The sequence below is a fragment of the Electrophorus electricus genome, chromosome 13 (assembly GCF_013358815.1).
Source record: "Electrophorus electricus isolate fEleEle1 chromosome 13, fEleEle1.pri, whole genome shotgun sequence".
Classification (NCBI taxonomy): domain Eukaryota; kingdom Metazoa; phylum Chordata; class Actinopteri; order Gymnotiformes; family Gymnotidae; genus Electrophorus; species Electrophorus electricus.
Window position 1 is genome coordinate 5,829,024 of NC_049547.1, and position 21,547 is coordinate 5,850,570.

General features: G+C 41.0%; 1 protein-coding gene across 1 annotated transcript; it reads right to left on the reverse strand.

Moving 5' to 3' along the window:
- Positions 1-183: 183 nt before the first annotated feature.
- grhl1 (grainyhead-like transcription factor 1) lies at positions 184-16,562 on the reverse strand. Its single transcript, XM_027008876.2, has 15 exons — positions 16,503-16,562; positions 14,243-14,429; positions 13,191-13,264; positions 12,747-13,113; positions 12,114-12,196; positions 11,705-11,861; positions 11,458-11,569; positions 10,185-10,279; positions 7,628-7,874; positions 7,286-7,413; positions 5,299-5,327; positions 4,982-5,067; positions 3,497-3,582; positions 2,115-2,179; positions 184-2,006 (listed from the first exon to the last, which is right to left on the reverse strand). Exons 1-15 carry the CDS (start codon positions 16,520-16,522, stop codon positions 1,892-1,894), a joined length of 1,851 nt encoding a protein of 616 aa, XP_026864677.1. The 5' UTR covers positions 16,523-16,562; the 3' UTR covers positions 184-1,891.
- Positions 16,563-21,547: the final 4,985 nt, after the last annotated feature.

The following is a 21,547-nucleotide window of genomic DNA, read 5'->3' on the forward strand; positions in this document are numbered from 1 at the left end:
GAGGTAGCAATAGTGTTAGGAGGCACTGCTGCTCTAAGCCTCTCTGTTTACACACTAACTTCCTGTCCTCCAGACAGATGGGCCATTGGATCACAGCCCTTGTTTCCACGACGACTGCTTTGGCTGTAGCTAATAGAAAACCACACAACACATGGCCGATTACAACAGCCAAGCCAACCTGGCTTTTATTTTGACTTGAAGAAAATGTGTGCATATAATACAAGAGCAAATTTGCTAATATCTAAGGTTGTACAGCATCTGAACTATTATTTTGTTAAATTGTAATTAGTTGCCACACGACCTTAACATCAGCTCTTAGATGATGCACCTTTAAGGATCAAGAGGAAAATGCTGCTGTAGGAAATAATAACAGGACAACAAACAATATTTCTACCATTTGTATAAATACATTATATTTTGAGAATGCTTTATACTGATTTCATATAAAAACAAACAAACACAAACAAACAAACAAACAAACATTCAATGCATTACAGAACAGTATAATATCAATTAGTATTTTGTATGCAGAACAATGTAAAAATAACCCATCCCAATACATCAATAAATAGCTATTTAGTTAATAAGTACTTTGATACAAAAGTGGATAAGTAAGTTAGAAAAACAATTTTTAAAAATAACCCTGATGCTATACAGTTTGAATTTAAAACTTAATTGAAAATAATTGACTAATAGATTATAAAATAAAACAAGAAATTGGAGAGGGCATAGATTTATGGATAATGAATAACCTGTTAGACATTTTAAAATGTAATACTCTTGACTTAGAGTTCTGCATTTAGAAGTTCTTGCCTTGGAGTCTAGTTTTTTGGTTTGATGACATCAGATGCTTTCTGACAACAACAAAGCAAGACCAAAAGCACTAACATGTACAATATGTACATTTATCCGGCCCCATCAAATACTGGTTCTTGGGTAACCGTGGTGCCATTTTAGCAATTCTAAAACAGGTAAAGATTACCGCAAAACAATTTAGTTTCAAATCATGCACATTATGTCAGTTATTTCACTCCATAAATGGGATATCATTAAATATTATGTGTTTGACTGCTATCAAAAGTAAGTTTTTACTTGTTTAATCCATCAGTGTATTCGGCTCATAACTCTCCTCCACAACATGCAAGAACTGCAGAACTCAGCTTTAAGACAGATTACCTGCTTTTTTGCATGAAGTGATTTTTCCTAACCCTTTTGTACACAAAAACACAATACACACTCCTATACACACAGACACACACAAACAACACTGGTGACACAGTACCTCTTAGAGTTGATGAGCTCGGGGTTATGTTGTACACACTAAATACTGTTCAGTGTTTTTGTATAAATACAGAAACCAATAACAATGCCCCAGAATCCCTCCATTTACAGGAAGACTTGCATTTGGCCCCATTTACTGTGTGCATTCAGCTCTCTTATTTAAAGATTAAGATCTCCATTACTGTGGGTCTCAGAGATAAATAACACAGATAAATTATCAAGAGGGCATCTGCCTTTGGAGTAACAGTTGTTTGGTAGTAGTAACTATTGAAAATCCATAGATTTCTGTTTTGCTATACCTTAAAAAACAAATGGCTCACAATCTCAGAGTTGTTTCAATCAAGATATTAAAAGTCCTCACATACAACTCACATGTTCTCAAGTCATTATTTGACTCACACTTTGCATAGATTAGCATAAACTTAACATATGTCATTAGCCATGCATACACAAAGGAATATATGGAGGAAGGCTCAGAAAGGAAGGTCTAGGCTACACACAGGAAAACATGAATAAGTGCATAGAGGAAGGCCTGAGGTACCTCCAAGGCCATGCAGACAGAGACAGAGGCATGTAAACAAGTCCAGTGGGGGATGAACCTGAAGGCTATTCAAATCTCAGTGAGGGTCAGCTTCACCATTCCCCCCAACTCCTCCATCTGGATCTGGAAGGTGTCCTCATTGGAGTAATGTTTGATGATGTTGTCGTCCATGTTCACCAAGATCCTGCCAAAATAAGAAGCAATGGCATTTTTGTCTTTTAGCAACTCTGTGAATGGTGTGATTCGGCAGAGGGTCATGACATAGCTTTCTGAAGAGATCTGTGAAGCTTACCCTTTCTTGCACTTCTTATAGACCTTGCCCAGTTTCTCAAGAGGAACTTCATACTTCTCAGAAATCTGACAGAGAAGAATGAAAGCACATTTAATCTCTGGCTGGATGACAGCAATGCAAAGTCCTCTTCCTCATAAAAGGCACAGCTAAAAACATTTGGGTGAATGATGTGACCCCAGTGAAATGAAATGGAACATTTGTAAACCACAGCAAGTGGATGCAGTGCCAACTCATATCATAGGCAGTTTTATTTTTGTATACAGGAGGCCTAAAGTAATGCACTGCCAACCCCCCTCTGTTCCCTGCAATTCACTTCTGCCCATTAGCATGGCTAACTGCAAGATAAAGTGTGTGCAGAATGTCAATCTGTGCAATACACAGACACACCAATGCACAAAGATTCATAACCATGTGCCTTACACATGTGAACAAAAAGGGGCCATGCCATCCCTCGCACTTTAGGCCCATGTGCATGCCTTGATACTGGCAGGCCCTCATCTGTGACACCTAAATCTGTGTGCCCATCTGTGTGCCCTCCCACCTAGATCCACCCTCATAACAGGCATAAACATCATGCTCACATACATGTGCACACTCACAGTCCCTGCGTAGGCCTGGCCAGACCCAAGTCAGTACACCTCTTCCTCATTGTTGATTGGGGATTTAATGGCTCAGGGGCTGGGTCAATACCCTGTGAGCCACCTGCTTCCTGCGAGCACAGTGCCCTGATAAGACCCTATGCCCTCCGATAGTACATGGGAGGTCTCTAAGCATCAGTAACTAAGCGGGTTTTGGGGCAGATCGCACGTGCCCACTTCAGCTCCCCTGGTCCAACTCACACTCCCTGGGAGAGACATACACCCGCATGTGGATCTGAGTTGTGGCATGCACAGCCTGTGTAATTACCAAGAGGGAGATGGGAGGGAGGAGAAAAGCCCATGCATGCACACGCTTGCATGTGACTTCACAGCAGAGCCATCCTCAAAGACTATGGCTTAGATAAAAGTCCATCACCACTAGTAGCACCACAACTACACATTTGTTCTTGTCTATTAGTTTGCCCTGACATAACCCATCTGAAACAGGAATGATTAACATTCAAATTGTAACAAAATTATATTACTTGGAGAGGTTTTAATGCAAGTTCACTAATCATTAAATTGAAAGGATTTTTATAAATGTAAAAATAAATGTAAAAATAAGTTAACAATCATTAGCTTGTGTTTTGTTTTCTCTGGTTCAGATATTGCTTGGGTCTGTGTAATTTTTCACTCCTGTCTGTGGAGTCTGATCGTGAGTAAACTGATGAAGATTTCAACCTCTATATTACTACTGTGTGATGATGTGTTAGCTGTGCTTAGACACAGGAGAGATCAACTCACCGCCTCTACCAGTCCCTTCAATGTGGGAGTCTTCAGCATGAGGGCATCAAAGACCTCCTCACTCTCCTTCCGCACATAGAGCAAGACTGAAAGGGCCAGAGAAAAAAAAATAAATTGGTCAGCTGTGGTCATGTCCATATATACACACGCACACACAGGCATACACAAAAAACACACTTCTGCTGGACTTCTCAAAATTGAAGTCAATGCTGGAAGCTTAATGGGACAGCAAAAACATTGACCCAAAAAAGTAAAGTCAATGTCATGTGTTTTGCTGAGGCCAGGCCTTTGCATGGTCAGGGAGCATTTGATCTGCCCTGTGCATTCTTGGCTCTGATAACTCTATACCTCACATGCTGTTCCCTTCAGTCAGGGTTGCTGTCCAAGCCCACAAAGTGACACCCCCACCCCAACCACCTTTGCCTTGGACCTGACGCTGCAGGTTGACGTTCCAGTCTCCAAGGCCAGGCTGTCGGAGAGGTTAGTGCGGAAGAAGGCAAGTGTGGTGGAGCCCGGTGGAGGGCACTGGAGCTTCCCAAAGCAGAGACTTTGTGCAGAGACATATGCATCCACACGTGCTCCCACATAATCCTGCAACCTCTGGCTGAGGACCAATAGGCAGAAAAGAGGGCCCAAGAAAAGTCAATGCTTATAGAAGCTGGTAGGGCATCTTTAACGTGCTACTGCTGCTTTTTATTAAGCTTTACCTCAGTTGTTTGTTACAATGCCTTTTGTTTGTGTGGGTGTGTGTGTGTGTGTGTGTGTGTGTGTGTGTGTGTGTGTGTGTGTGTGTGTGTGTGTGGTGACAGACCTAAACTTGCATTATCCATTATCCATATTGCTGTTATCCAGCAAACAAATCACATTTGCTGAGATCTGTATGCACTGAACATTTCTATAAAGCTCCTACTGTGAAACACCTGATTCAGCTCCCAAAGGCCTTCATAATTACCTGATCAATTAGCTCCATGCATGGAGAGCAAAAAATAGGCCTGGCTTGTATTATGAAATAAAAACAAGATGTTTTAATTAAATAAAAGCAAAAAGGTTTTCCCTACCTGATAATTCTGTTAATGCTGACCATGTAATGAATATAAAATTCTACATAGCAACAACATGCAAACTGAGTCTTTAAATGTTGGTCATGTGCTTGCCATGGTGCCATTAGAAGTAGACACAGCTCAACCTTCCACCCCTGCTCCTCTTTTTCATTTAGTAAGTAAGTAAGTAAGTAAGTAAATAAATAAATAAATAAATAAATAAAAACACATACACTAGAGAGATAAAAGGTAAGAGGCAGTATAAGGCAAAACTGCAGGAACTGACATCTCAAAGAGACTATACTGTGGTGAGAAGAAAGGAACACCAGACAGGAAACAAGCATGCTCTGCCTTTCTCTCCCTCTCACACACTCGCAAACAGCAGCGCAGGCAAAACAAAACCAAAAAAAGAAGCCAGCAAGGTAATGTGACAGCATGACCACACCTCTCTTCGGTTCATCCACCCTGGCCAGCTTGCCAGGAGGTGAGCCGAACTCGTCTTCTGAGAAGGGTAATCTCTTCATCCCTGAGCTGGAGGGGGGAGGGGGACACAGAGATACAGGGCAGAGATTAGGCCGAGAAATGCGGTTCTGAGAAAACGGTTACATCAGTTCAATCAATTCCATCAGCCCGACCACAGTCTCCAATTTTTCCTACTAGTGCTCTGGACCATAGGGCATCCCCTGCTCTACAGTGTGCACCACAAACCCATATAAAAAGCAGTCCACAGGAGCAGTCAAATAGAGCGAAACGCACACTTACCTGTCTTCTCCGTCCTCAGATGAGAAAGGCTGTAAGGAGAAAAAACACAGAAGGGAAACAGCATTACTCAAGAGGGACACAAAGTTTGCTCTGTAATTGGAGACTCCATTTTTTAAATGCAGGACCTGTACGATTTGGAAGAGGACATGAAACTGAGGGCTATTGAGTGTACAAAAAATGGCTGATGCTAATATTTAGAATATCTTAATGTTATTCTAACACACATTTTCAGGATTCAGTGGCTAGCAAAATTTTCTCAGAGAAATATACAAAACAGGGCTGTGTTTGGGTTGCTATACCCTCCCACTTACTCATTCAGAATATAGGCTTTGGGAACATTCTAAGTGAAGTGGAAGACAGGGAACTTTTTTTTCTACATTGCTTAAGGTTCTACACCATCCTTGCACTCCTTCTGTAAGTGATCTGTGGTGGAGTCTCAGAGTGCTGTGAGACCATGAGATGCCTCTGGGCCTCAATATGCATCAGCTGCACACATTGTGGTTAACCGCCTGCTAGGTGACAACCTATCCAGGGTCAACAGGGTTGCCACTGGAACTGCCACAGAACCCTGTGTTAAAACAAATGGGGTTTTTTTGCTGTGCGCTAGGACAGCAAACGGAAAGGTTTATTTTTAGCTTCCAACTGCTCTGGGGGTCAAAAACCGATCTCTGACCTGGATGTGGGCAGCTAGGGAAGAGGCCTAAAGCCATTTTCAGAGAAGTCTTTCACCGGACATGTCATGTAAGGAGTAATCCCAGCAATAGAAGAAAGGCCGAATTAAGCACTGTGTGTGTGTGTGGGGGGGGGGGGGGGTCTTGGGTGGGACACCTCTCCTCTACCATCAAATGTTAACACTGGCATCCATGCAATTGGACTGTTCAAATGACTTCTTCAGTGTTATTTAGTTGCTCACGTTTCTAGTAAACAGGGCGAATCATGAACAAAATAAAGATAATTTAGGCATACATTCTTATTTCCAAATTAGGAATTCTAGATCTCTTCATCATTGCTATGAGAATCCAAACCAATAGCAATGTATGCCAAAACTGTACCATAAAGAGCACATGCCATGACACCGAGATAGCATGCAGCTCTCATGTGATACCGAAGAGCAGCTCTTGGGTCGCAGTGACCTGCCTGCAGCCTTGTTATCTTAACCGTGGGTTTTAGAGGAGCATTTAATGGCTATGTGCAAAGCTCACTAGCATAAGAGGAGTGAGCAGTGGTGTACATGGCCAATCAGAGCCAAGGTCATCTGATTCCACAAGGCAGCTTTGGTCTCAACCACCTAAGTGTAGAAGGTATGATGCAAGACACATGGTTAAGTGAGTTACATAAACCATGCTACCTAAAACTGCTGAAAAACCATCAGCACTCCCATAAGTACAGTAGGGCGCAAAGCATTTGCATTCAACATTCCTTAAAATGATTCACACTCAGCTTTCATTTTCAATTTACCCAACTTTCATTTTACATTTACCTGACACTTTTTTTCAAAGCAGCTTATAAATATGACTGAATGTAACTTGAACAATTGAGGGTCAAGGGCCTTGCTCAGGGGCTCCAACAGTGGCAACTTGGCAGTAGTTGGGATTGAACTGTCAACCTTCTTATTACAAGTCAAGTACCTTAATCACTGAGTTCTCTCTCTCTCTGCTTCACAGGAATGAGTAAGACTGAAAAAAACAACACTGGCTTGAAATGTACATTGTATACTCCCATAGTCTTCTGTATTAAATAATATAATAAATATTTGCTCCCTTGGGCAGTTATGCTGTGGGACTGTATTCTACCTCATGTCCAAGTTCACCTGTGCACATTTCAGCTAAGCTCATGAAAAGTGCAGATACACCACCTCCGATCTGAGGTCAGTTGGATGCTGCTCAGTGGTTATAACAGATGTGGATGCGGCATTGACGAATGTGACAGCTTTGAGGAACTGCTCGGTTTCAAGTGTGCCTAAATAGAAGGAAGCGGTGGTACTGACATGACGCTGGAAGTTGGCAAAGTGGATGTCTGGGATGAAGAGGACAGGCTGCGTCTCCAAGTCCGTCATCATCTTAAAGGTGGTGATGTCACTGCGCTTGTGCAAGAGGGGCACTTTGACGTCTGCAACTGGAGGAGAATCGAACACATACGTGTGCATGTGCACACAGACAAAATCAATGCTCTGCTAACTACCAAAATGACTCTTTATGCACTGTCCTATGTAATTACCATCATTCATGTTAATTATTAGCAGCATTAGGGTTTGTAAATCTCCCCATCATGTACACTGTCACTGTCATCGTCAAAAAAGCAAGCAGGAGGCCTCTGGAGCCGCACTCACAGGCCGCCAGGTTCGGATTCACGTCAGCGCATTTGCCCTTCCTGCGCGACTGCTTACGCTCCTCATCGCGAATCTTGCGCTCTGCACCCTTGTCGCAGAACACCTTGATCTGGCAGTAGGCACGGTGAATTGGCTTGTTGCTGCGGTTGTTGTAGCTGTATGTGTCGATCTGCAGGTTGAGGGGAAGACCCTTCACCCCCTTCTGGGAGGAGAAGTCTGTGCTCAGACAGTTGACGGAGATGAAGATCTGAGGAGGATGGGTGGTCAGAGAGAATTTTCTCATTAACCAAGAGTGGACGACAGGCAAAAGCTAAGGGCTCCACGGAGCAATTGAGTGTTGGACGGTTTGCAAGCATGGTTGAAATATCTCACATTACTTAATTTGCATTTTGAACAACCTTATCGAATACAGATCTAAAATTTCTTGATTTAATAGAGTTTTCTTGAATGAGTGCTTTTTGGGACATCTGTTGACCGACACACGTACACACCTGTAGAATTGATTGATGTCGCCCTCTTTTGGCTCATCAGTGCAATCACGTGTGACTTCTTAGATCTATGTTTAACGGTTTAATCTTTGCTATATATATTGAAAATGCATTACAAATACGTTATATATTCTCTTTTGTTTCAGGACTCACATACTGTCAGTAATATATGTATGCCTACCTCATGGATGTTCTTTGCAATAACATTCATAGAAATTATGAAACTGAAAATAAATAAAAATATAAAAGAAAATAATTTTGTAAAATGTTGCATAAAGTCTTGACAAACTATTAGAAGCAAGTCACTGTTATATTAAAACAGTCACTGTCTGTTATATAAAAATGTTCCAGTAGGTGGCACTAAAGGCACAATAATGTGCCTATCTCCTCAGTCACCTGTCCTCTCAATCATTCAGTTCCATTCACTGCAGTGTGTCTGTATACAGGTGAGTCATTACTTCAGAACAATTATTAACATTTCATTAATAATTTCCACCAAGTACATTGATCATATCAATTTGAGTTTTCTGTAATCATGATTATAATGACAGAAAAACACTGAATAGCTCCACATCTCTCTCTCTCTCTCTCTCTCTCTCTCTCTCTCTCTCTCTCTCTCTCTCTCTCTCTCTCTCTCTCTCTCTCTCTCTCTCTCTCTCCCCCCCTTTCACACACACACACAGTAAACATAAAGCACTTCGGAGGGTGAGCACACGGATGAGAATCCTATGACCCCATGCATATCTCGTGATCTAGATCCTGTATTTTAACACAACAGGCACTGGCTGCTGCTTAATTTCACACATGACTCATGAATACATCACTGTTTATTAGCCTAAGTACACAGGGATAATGACAAACACTGAGTTTTCAGAGGAAAAAGGAAAATGACTGCTGACCATTTAGGCCCCGGATTCCAAGCCTGATGAGAAGAGGCAAAACCTATCAGTGTAGGTAGATTCGAGTCGGGCTGTCACTTTGTGATGAGTTAAGCCAGACCTTAACGTACTTGTCAAACGGGATTCCAAAAGGTCATCAGCTTTTAGGCTCTGCACCTCCACTCCCCTACATTGTTTCCTCATTCTTGTTCATGCAGTTTTAGATCTGCGTCTCACCCAAACTTCTCTGACTTCATCACCTTAGCACACAATAGGGCTGACAGGTCAAATGGGCTGAGAACCGAGTCTCAATGACTAAGACGCTCACACACACACACACACACACACACACACACACACACACACACACACACACACACACACACCCTTTTTCTCAGCTACACAATTAAGTAGGCATGTCTACCTTTGTCCAACTCAACAAACTGTATTTTCTATTCCATCATACTTTCAGCACAACAAACAAGGCACAGTATTAGCCAAGATGAGAACACATTTAAAACCCAAACATAAGGAAGGGCATGGAAACTCCCTGATTGGCACTTCCTTGCAGTTACTCCTTCCCAATCACACCTCTCCGACCTGGAGAAACAGCACACTTGGTGCTGTTCCCCTGAACAACGCCCATTGTTTGAGTAATCACACTGCACTGTCTATTTTGTCTATAAAGCTCCACTACTATAAAGCTCCACTGGTTTATTTTAGGATGCAAGGCAGGTCTTCTCCACACAAGCTAACATGGGACCCTCAGAGTTTTTTTTTGGTTTGGTTTTTTTTAAAGGCTAAATATTTTTATTCCAGCATGAATTTGAATGATTTCTTGATTTGCTATTGCTCTGTAAGATGAAGTAAGGCACCAACATTTAATCTACATACATATCTTGACATTTCATTACGAAAAGTGAAGTAAAAGAACAGTATTGTAGCTATATGGTTGCTCCAGTATATTTAGCAAACCTGGATTTAAAAGGTCCAATAAGTAAGACTTCTATTAAAACAATAAGATAGGTACAGAAAACAATAAGACTGGTAATGAATTATAGTTAAAGAGCTTTCTGTGGAAATAAAGGCTGACTTTGGCCTCATCAGAGCTTCTCAAGCTTACAGCACAAATAAAACCTTTAATTTTCTACAAAAGCTCAAGGAGCAAATAGCATGTCATCTGAGAACTACCTTTGCCTCCTCATTGATGTCCCATGTGAAGGAGATAGCGTTGTAAGAGATCTCTTCAATGTTGCTGATGGTGTTGAAGCTTTCCTTGTAGTCAGCTGTGGACAGTGGGAGATGCTGAGGTTAGCAAGAATGGCATATGGAGGGTGGAGGCAGATGGAGGCTGTGGGAGAAGAGTGCAGGGCGGGAGCCACGGACATGAAAGAATGCTGCTGTGTTTGTGCAAGGAAGGTGAAGGGGAACAGAGTAGCCTCCTCTCATGATGTGAGCTATTACATAAAGGACAGGTAAAACTGGACTTTACTTGCTCCTCAGGTTTTAAATGCTCTCTGTAGATTTTCACTGACCAGCAATGTAAACGCCAATCTTGTCATATCCAAGTTGTGTGAAGACAGGAACTATCCATTAAGTTTACGTTTAATGTCAGCCATTATCCTAACTAGATTCAACCTAGAGTTTATCGGTTATGCTGAAGTCTACCGATACATAAATCTCCAAATCTCCAAGCAAGCAAACTTCACTGACAGCTGGAGCCAGCCTCCCCAGAGGCAGACACTAGACACAGGGGCCAGGCTTGGTCTTTGCTCATGCTGCCCTCTCACCTTTGTTGTGGGTTGAGTATTAGGACTGATGTCTGCCACCCTCTTTTTCCTGGTAGAGACATTTCCCCCCCTCCACCTGCAGCCCACATTGAGTCCACTTTGTGGATGGTAAACAAACAGGATCATAAATCCTCTCTCCCTCTCCCATCCCCCCATTTGCCCTGTAGTATAGCTTTACTCTTTAATCTGCAGTGTGTTTACATTGTAGTATAGCTTCATTCTTTAATCTACAGAGCATTAGAAATCACATAATCAAATTTCACGCTTAGTGACCAAACCTTTACACAACTAATTAGGTAAATTCAGCGGGCCCTCTGTACATATGTTCAGCATAACATTGAAGTAATGTCATTTGTATAACTTGTTATTCCAATTTTACTGGGTTGCAATGTAGGAATTTATTCCTGAAAAAAATGCTTGAAAGTTACTGCTCTTTTTTCTACAAGTGTTCTTATTACATGTATTGATGTGCTTGTGAAAAGGTAATGTTGTGATGAAGTGGGGATGATGGATCTGTGTGTGGCGTCAACGCCACTGATTCGTTGTTCATTTTCCATTTAAAACCCTTCAAAAGGTTATGATTTGAGCAACGGGGTCCAGGCTATGACGGGCCATATGCATGTGAGAAGAGGAGAGGAGAGACAGGGAAATCGAGGGCAGGTAAAATTCCTTACCGATGTCGATGCACCTCTGCTTGGCTGTGTGCTGCCTGGAGTGCCAATACTTCCAGTGTTTGAGCTGGTCATCCCTGCATTTCTCCTCCCCAAACACCACCATCACGACACTCTGTGAACACACATGTGCATGTTACACACATGGTTGCAAAAGGTTCTGACATATTAAGATCACTTTGTGCAGATTACACATGTGCAACATGCGTGTTACCACCCGCACCCACACACTCACACAAAAAAAACTTACCCTGACTTTGCAGATAGGGTGATGCAGGACTTTGCTGTTGTCTGTCTCCTTTAGGGTGATGGGGTAGAACTGGCCCTTGTTGAGATATGTCATCGTGCCATCACCAGACTTCTGCCGGAGGGACTTTGAAGCTTCCAGTGTGTATTCAAAGTTATTTCTGGTAAACAAACACAAAACCATCTCTGCTATGATATTCAGTTACCACTCCCCACTGAGATGAGGGCACTTGAAACCAAATACAGAATGATCTTTAGAACAATTTCCACTTTAATTGTGGAGTTCTTTTTGGACCAAGAACATAGTCAGCTCAGATGGTGTGTGTTTGTTTTCATGGTGGGTTGGAGGCCAACTCTCAACTGTGGCACCCCAGCATTACGTGGCAGTGTGGAGTGGCCTGAGCATGCCTTACCCTGACACAGCGTCGAAAGTGGCATAGTCCTCCTGCGCCATGGAGGCCATGCGTAACTGGAGATCCCCTGGGAACGAGAACACCTGCAGAGCACAAAAGAACAGGCGCGAGGGCCCAGCTTGAACGCAAACAGCCATGCCGCAGCCCCACTCCTAGCCCGCCAGGGTGCAGGGCCACAGGGCAAACAACACAAGCCCCCCACCCACCCCAGATGCCTGCTTGTATATGGCTTTGTTAGGTCTTTCTAAAATACCCCCCACCCCACCCTGAGCCTTGCCAATATAGGTTTAATTCAGAAGAGAGAGACAAGGGGGTTGGGGGAGAGCAAGAGAGAAGGAGAGGGAGAGAGAGAAGGCCCTGGCTATTGTGCAGGAAGAAAATACAGCACTTTGTGCAGGCGAGACAATGGCATAATGACATGCTAGCCACTATTCTGGCTACGTTCAAATAACATTACGAGCAATGCACTGATAGCTGTGGAGTCTTCTGTATATGTGATATTGTATGAGGGTGGGAGACAGAGGGGTGGGGGGTGGGGGGGTGAGAAAAGGGGAGAAAGTTGTAGGGGTCAGAGAGGGGTGGACAAAATCAGGTAGCTGAAGGAGTAATGGGAACGTTAGCCCCAGGACACACCTCTTGAGCCCCGTCCTTGAAGGTTTCTGGGAAGGTGGAGTCAGGCGTGCGGGGCTGTGTGTTGGGGCTGAACTGGCTGTGAGCAAGCTGCCTCTCAAATACCACGGCATGGCTGTCAGACTCGGTACAGTGGGGGTTTGGCACAGTGACTGAGAATCCATGCGAGGGCCCTTCAGTCTTCACGGGGTAGTTGGGGACAGCAGCGATGGATACCGTGACAGTGGTGTCCGGCGAGGGGAAGAGCTGCCGTTTATCCTGCACCAGTTGGTTGCTGGGAAGCACAATGTTCAGGGGGACACCTTTAAGAACCTGGATCCTGTTGTCAGCTGATGTCATGGGGGTTTCTGGGAGGGGAGCCATCAGGTTCCTTGTACACATGAACACAGATATCACACAACAATACACACAGTGTCATTGGTAATGCTGCTTTGAAGGAGACGTCACCTTTTGTTGGGATCCACATCAGAGCTGAGGATGTCAGTCTTTGGCTGGGATATTGTCCTCTTTTCCCGTGGCACCTGGGGAAAGCAAACACAGCCTCTGTCAACCTAACTGCACAGAGCTTTATCTTCATCTACCTGTTATATAATCCAGTGGATATACAATGTATTGCATTCATTGCGCTGGTTACTAAATCAAATAATATATGGAACACATATATATCTCAATATGGAAGGTTAGATTAATAAAGATGAATATCATATTGTATTCATAGCAATAGTAATAATAAGAAATGTATTATTAACAGTGATAATTCTGTTTCTCTGTGTCTCTCCCATTTATGGGCAGTGGTAGCTCAGTGGTTTAAGAACCTCACTCATAATTGGAAGGTTTCTGGTTCAAGCCCCACCACTGCCAATTTAACTCTGTTGGGCCCTTGAGCAAGGCCCTTAACCATCAAGTTCTACTCAATCATAATTGTAAGTATTTTTGGATAAAAGTGTCAGCTAACTGCTGTAAATAATAATATAGGCATATGTACATCACTTGTAAATCATAATCCACCATTTCTGGCAAAACTAATCTCTGAAGTATTGTTTGTAATTAAAAAAAAAAGTTTTAAAATTATATGAATAATTTCAGAGAAAATGCCTGGGAACATTTTGATATTTAATTTGAAATTTAAATTCAATTTAGTATTTTAGGATTCCTACATTGTCCGTGCTTGAAACATTGAGCCATAGGAAAACATGTACATAGATAATGTCTTCTAATCCAGTTAGAAGTTAGAAAAAGTCAATTTACTAGTCCCATTGTACAAACAACTTGTTTTATCATTATCCCTTATATTGCTTCTTAATAGGAGAGAGATGGCATGCTGATTTAAGCTTTGGTGTACAAACACTTAGCAATTATTGTTTCAGATCTTAGTACCTGCCCAACCAACTTAGACCTGATCTCTCCAAATCTTTCAGCACTAGACACTGTCATAATCAATCACACCCCAAGAATACTTAAACACTAAGAATCCTGTAGTGAAATATGAGGCATCATGCCTTGTAGTAATCGTAAAGCAGTCCCAGAGCTGCTGCACTATCCTCATCTCCGTTGATGCTCATCATGGCCTTTGTGGCGGCGGTGAGAGGGTTCTCCAGGAAGGACTTCCAGGCCTCATCCTCACTGGTAAAGGCACGCCTCTGGTTGTAGGCAGGATCATTCTGTAGCACAAGGACTGCCCGCTTACTGTGAGGGACAGACAGAAGAATGGGAGAGTGAATAGACACACTTGTGCTCAAGAGGAACCAATAAGAAATTCCAAGTGGATGGGAGGCCAGTGGAATAAAAACGCTGCTGCACTGAAGGAGTCATACTGGTGTACTGTTCTTAGAGCGAACTGAAAGTGACATAAGGAAGGTAATCTGGTGTACCAAAAGCAGTCAAAGTTCTTCCTTATCACCCTGATCTACTGCAAAACCTGTCTGAATGCGAAATAAATCTCAGCCGCTTCCTGTCTGACAAGATGTTCTACAGGCTCTTCCAGTAAGACAGACAGAGATCATGAATTGTCATTGGATGGCTCTCAAGAATCTGGACAAGTGATCTTAACATGCCAGAACCTTTTGCAACCACTTGTGTTAAAGCACTTATTGTTCATTTGGAAAAAGCTGTTATGCTTCTTTCACAATTTCATCATCATCATCATCATCATCATCATTACCTGCATCATCACCAGAATCCGCATCACATTCTACAGAAATAAGTAAATATAATTAGACATTGGCCATTTTCTTTTGTTCCCTTACATATTATTTATGTTTATTTGCCAGTTGTTGTGAGATGTAGATGTTTCTTGAGGGTAGATGTAAGATGGTGGAGGGCAGAAATTGTTTCCAAAAAAATACCTTCAAGTGGAATTTAATATTAGGTGTTTGTTTGTTTTTAAGATAAGAACAAATTGCCAACATGGTGCAAAAATATTTTTGTAAAGCTTTTTTACATAATCACAATGGAATCAAACAGATTTTTGTTTTAGAGATAAATGTACATTCTTTTAAACTGAATACATCATGTTAATTGACTGTTTACCATTCTCTCAGGGGACAACGGCAATATTATAATCCTGGTATCCACGCCGTTGCTATGACAAAAACGTTGCCTCTATATAGGTTAAAGCAAAGGGATTATAAGTAATTCGATAACTAATTGTGCCATTATTTAACTTTCACTCTGTTTGATTTTAAACCTGCAACCCGATAGATCCGTTATCTTGGGACAATAAAACCTGAATGGACACGCAATCCCGCTATTAAAACAAGGGGGGTGACCATGCGCGAAATTTGTAATGATGCGGTTTAAACTGCATCCTTACTAAATCCCAGAGGAAAAAAAGGTTTCCGTTGGGATTCAGAGTTATCCTTATCCTATCTTGCCTATCTTGTGAATATTTAAGGCAGTTTCGGCATGTGCTTGGTTATTCAGTGAAAACTGCATGATTATTATGAACGTAGAGGTGCGTTTGTTACCTGGGTGATTTTGTAGATTTTAAACTATTTTTACAAGACAGTTGAGACTATAAACTGACGATAAAAACGTTTTGACGATGTGGCATCAAATTCTGTTTATATTTGCGAGTTTTAAACAATGTACAAAAGGCTTAAACACACTTTGTCCCCGGCAAGAAACAGCCAACGCCTAGAAGGTGTACAGTTTCACTAGAGTCAACAGACTCGTTGTCGTAGCCCTGAAAATCAAAAACATAGATGAATGTTTATAAAGTCTTAATTTTTTAGCTCCAGTCAACATTAAATGCCTTGACTCAACAGACTCAAGTAGACTATAAGGAACATAAACGCACTCCATGAGTCAAGACTCATTGTCTTAACCACGGTCACTTTTACGCTAAAACCTATCACAATGTTTTGTTTTTTTTAATTAATTTGATTTAAAAATTAATGTAACGCTAGAAAAAGCGCCGGGCTCGCTGCACATCACCGATGTGCTCCAACTGGCGCAACAGGTGCAGGTACACCTGTGAACGAAGCACGTTACAACATGACAGGTGGAAGAGTGCTGAACAACCGAACGGCTGTACGGAATCCGAAACTAACACATTCGGGCAGTTCTTGAGCTTCACGTTCAGTAGACAATCCTCACTTCTAGAGAACTAGCCTATACAGTAAAATATGTTTCTACAGTGAGAATCAAAACGTTTACAAAACCTGTACCAGTTTATACTTTTCAGTCAGAGGATACAAGCAGTGATAGCTTCAAAGTGGATAGTCCTATGGACCTTCGGTAGTGACTGCAGACACTTACTTGTCATGCTCCTGTGACATCTCGTTTGGTCGGACTGGACTTTCTAGTTGGTACTGTATATCCGACCCGTCTTCTTCTCAAGAGAAACGAGGGAATGAGGGCTACTTTGGAGTTGTCTGTGCGAGAACGGGTTTTGTTGGCTTTTCTTGCTTTTTGGGATATACTTAAAATTTGGGGCCGGTTTTACCTGTGACTGGGCACTGGATTGGGTTACACCTGTGAGGCGGTGCTTACGCATCGACACTTGGGACAAACTTCTGATTGGCTCATCCAATCAGAAAGCTATAAACATTGTCTTCGATAACCAATGAATATGCAGGTGGAATTAGCGGGACTTTATTGGATCTAGAAGGAATTTATCTATATGTGATTATCTGATCATTTAAGATGCTGTAGTTGTGAAATTGTTAAAGGCAGTCCTGTTATATATAAAATATTCTGTTCTAACTGTATATGTTACATCCTGTTATAAAGGTGTATTGTAAATGTAATATAATCAATATTGATTATATATATATATATATATATATATATATATATATATATATATATATATATATATATATATATATGCATTTAATTTAATGTGATATATTGTATTAGGTTCAATATTCACACAAGTGCCACTTCCTCACAAAATCTACAATTTCTGAAGAAAAAGCATTGTATTAATAATGACAAATCAGAAAGCATTTCCTGCCCAGAGCCAAGTTTCACATTTCTGTCTCTCTTCAATTGCATCTGAAAGAGGGAGTCACTTTCTGCTGAAACCACAATCTAAAGAGGGGCTATTATGGGTTGGCAAAGGGAGGGGATAAGGTCATTAATGATGCACAATGGTGTGGAGGGAGTTTCCCTTACTACTGTGACCAAACACAATTCCAGTTACTTTAATTCACATATGATCAAATTCTAAATTTAATGGGGATCAAAATAAAAGCCTGTGTTTTTGACATGCCCCCCACCAAAAAAAAAAGAAAAAAGAAAAAAGAAAACGTGCATCACCCTGAAGGTCATCACCAAGAAAGTGTGGAAAATGTCAAATCTGATACTTACAGAGAAAAGATAAGTGCTGATGGCACATTATAGTTCAGAATAAGTATGATGAATGACATGAAATAATTGTAGTATTTGATTTTTTAATGGTATGCAAATAGATGGTTGTGGGGAAAAAATATATATATATATATATATATATATATAATATTTACACCTATATTGCAAATTTGGTAAAAATAAAAGTACTGACATAGACTACATTTAAAAGGAAGGACCTAGACTACATTTAAAAACATGAAAAACCTGTCTCCACAAAGTATATATACTCTGTTATTTTCTGTGTGCACTCAAGATATTCTTTTGGTCTTCATGATTGATTAAAACAAATGACTGAATAGAATAAGTATGCTTTCACTGTATCCCTAATAATTTGTTAAATATGTAAAATTTCCAGTATCACTTTTATTAAATGACACACTAAAAAGTACACAATAAAAGTTAAAAATTAGTCAAAGCAATATAAAAGCACTTTTCAACAATGACAGAAGAAGGGACAGTGAAAAAAAAAGATTTTATATATTTCTTTTTTTAAGAAATGTATGCAGAAAACAATGGATAATGAAAAATGTGTGATCTAAAAGTCAGTCAATCCTTGCTTTATAACATTATACTCATTTTATTAAGTCTTTGTAATTAACCGCCACCATACCGCCACAACCGCTCTACTGATGATGCAATTGCACATCTGCTCCACACCACACTGACCCACCTGGACAAAGGGAGGGGTAATTATGTTAAAATGCTGTTTGTCAACTACAGTTCAGCATTTAACACTATCATCCCCTCCCTACTCACTACTAAGTTGGAGCATCTAGGACTGCATACATCCCTGTGCGACTGGATCTCCAACTTCCTAACAGACAGACCACAATCAGTACGGGTGGACAACTGTGCCTCATCCACCCTCACCCTCAGAACTGGAGCTCCTCAGGGTTGTATTCTAAGCCCCCTGCTCTACTCACTGTACACCTACGACTGCACAGCCACTTCCAGCTCCATCATCATTGTCAAGTTTGCTGATGACACCGTTGTCATGGGTCTGATCTCGGACAACGATGAGAGGGCCTACCTGGAGGAGATTAAACACCTGAAAAACTGGTGCCAGGAAAATAATCTCCTCCTAAACGTCAGTAAAACAAAGGAGCTGATCGTGGATTGCAGCAAGAAGCAGGAGCGGCACTACCAACCTGTGAGGATCAGTGGAACCACGGTGGAGAGAGTAGGTAGTTTCAGGTACCTTGGTGTTCACATCTCGCAGGACCTGTCCTGCTCCCACCATACCAACTCCCTGGCAAAGAAGGCTCGTCAGCGTCTTTACCACCTCAGATGCCTAAGAGACTTCAGATTGCCCTCCAAGGTACTGCGGAACTTCTACACCTGCACTATTGAGAGCATCCTCATGGGGAACATCACAGTCTGGTTTGGGAATAGCACCAAGCAGGACAGACAAGCACTCCAAAGGGTAGTGCATTCAGCAGAGCGCATCACTCACACGGAACTTCCTGACCTGCAGACCATCTACTACAAGTAGTGCCAGACCAAGGCCAGGAGTATTGTGAAGGACCCCACCCATCCCAACAATAGGCTCTTCTCTCTGTTGAGGTCAGGGAAGCGCTTTCGCTCCCTGAAGACCAAGACAGAGAGACTGAAGAGGAGCTTCTTCCCACGGGCCATTCGGGCCCTGAATCAGGGAAACTGATAAACTGTGGGGACCACCACCACCATGTAACATAACTGTAAATATGTTCAATTACCACCATGTAACATAAAAACTGTAAATATGTCATTTACAAGATGGAACTGTACATTGTGTACATACATATATACATAACCATATACATTGTACATTGTGTATATAAACATTAATATACATAAATTGAACATACATTGTTAATATATTTTTGTACATATATAGAATATATATTTCTCTTTGCACCCCTGTTTTCTTTTTCCCCAGTTTGGACAGAGCAATCTCAACCATTTCACTGCGAGTTATACTGTGTATGACTATATATGTGACAAATAAACCAAACTTGAAACTTGAAACTTAAAAGGCATACAGTAATAAATTGACAAAACTCATCTTTGTGGTTTGTATATTAATCATAGGCTACATTTGCAAGCCACTATTAAAGAACATAAATTAATGGACCATATATTTTAACAAATTCAACCTCAAGGATTTATTTGCATATATTTTGACTCGAAAAACACTTAATGTAGAAAAAGGGCAGATGTTTAACTTCTTGACAGTTTGCAGTTTATCACTAGACAAATTCAACTTTATTACAAGATTTACACTAATTAAATATTCCTCAGTTTTAGTGGTATATGGTAAGTTTCTATGACTGCAGCGCTTCTTGACTTTTAACAGTGACCACTCTTTAGCTATTTAGAAACACAGTGTTTTCATAGTGTTTTCCTCAGACCTTTAGATATAGTGTCATTTCCCATGAGGGAACACTCTTTAGCTGTTCAGAAATGTTCTTTGTTCAAGGTCCCACAATGTATTACATTAACTACAATGAGGCAAGATATGGTGCTGTACAGAAAGTAAAGGAATATTTTATTTTGTAGAGTTAACAATTTCAATTTGGGGATGCACCATTTGAAAGGAATAAGCTGAAGTATGCAGATTTGGTATCTGAGTATGCAGGCGCATATAAGACCAGCAGAGATATGTGTTAGGGGATTTGTAGTTAGGTCAGTTACCTCTTTACTTGTGCAATTTGATTTTAGAGGCCTAAGAGGCCTAAACTAAGGGTAACTGTGAAGGAGTTATCAAAAGTAACTAAAAGTGGTTGTGGATGAGGACAGCACATACTAACCAGGAAAATGCATAATAAAGGTGGAATGGCTGAGGTGTAGGTGAGTGTGTTGCTGTGTCATGTCATTCTGTAAAGTGATAGATTCAGATGGAACTTGTGTTCCTGGGCATGCATTAATGGTGCTAGTGGCACTGGGTAGGGCCTTAATCAACAGGGAGGCCAGTTTTGGTTTACGTTTAAACTGGTGCAGCCTGGTTTAAAAAAGCTTGGATGGGAGTGGGGCTGGGTCACCAGACCTCACTATTAAGCCCTCTGGAGGTATCATGGGCTTAATTCAGTGAAAGACATATGAAGGGAGGTGCCTACTTGATGACCCCCATGAAGAGTTTGTGATGTTGTGGTTTCAGATATGAAGTGAGTGGACTGGGCCTTATGTGAAACTCTAATGGTTTGGCAGGGGATATTTGACATCCTATCCTGTGTAGAATTACAATTACAAACAAATCTTCAACATGTATAGAATCTGAGATTCAAAACTTAAATGACATAAATAACAACAAAAGATCATTGGTTCCTAGATGAACAGGGTGGTTTTAAGAACATCAGAGATCAAAACCCTCACCAGCACACATGCACACACATACTCTGTTCTTCAGTGACCCAGTGTTTATTTATCCTGATCAGAGGGACACCTGCTAGTGGAGTCTTTTTGTTTACATTCATCTTGGGATCAGTTCTAATTATAGGAACTGACATCGTCACAGGTTTCACAGCAGTAAAATTATATAAATATTATCACAAAGTTATATATATATATATATATATATATGCACCAATAATACAAAAGAAATACAAATTAACAAATAAATAGCATTATACTATAATATTATATAGACATATGTACACGTACAAATGAGACAAACTTTGTTTGGCAATATGAACTTGTTTTTAGCAACATAAAGCAACCAACACCCAGGAAGAACACCCTACAAAACTATGCTGTTACACACACACACACACACACACACACACACACACACACACCCTCCCTTAATAATGCCTGGAGCACAGTGATAGTTAAATTGAATCAACTGAAATCACACCATCTAACAGCACTTTAAAAAGCTCTCAAATGCTATATTTATTTCACTGACCATTCTGTAGAGCATGTTTATTAATACAGTTTAAGCTGCTTATAAACAAAATCTCACACAAAAT

Excerpts from the sequence above, each read along its gene's own strand:
- grhl1 (XM_027008876.2), bottom strand. The coding sequence starts at position 16,522 with ATGTCACAGGAGCATGACAA. Across the intron at positions 14,430-16,502 it reads ATGTCACAGGAGCATGACAA|TAAGCGGGCAGTCCTTGTGC; the intron begins GTAAGTGTCTGC and ends TGTCCCTCACAG. Across the intron at positions 2,180-3,496 it reads TGAAGGGACTGGTAGAGGCG|ATTTCTGAGAAGTATGAAGT; the intron begins GTGAGTTGATCT and ends CTTCTCTGTCAG.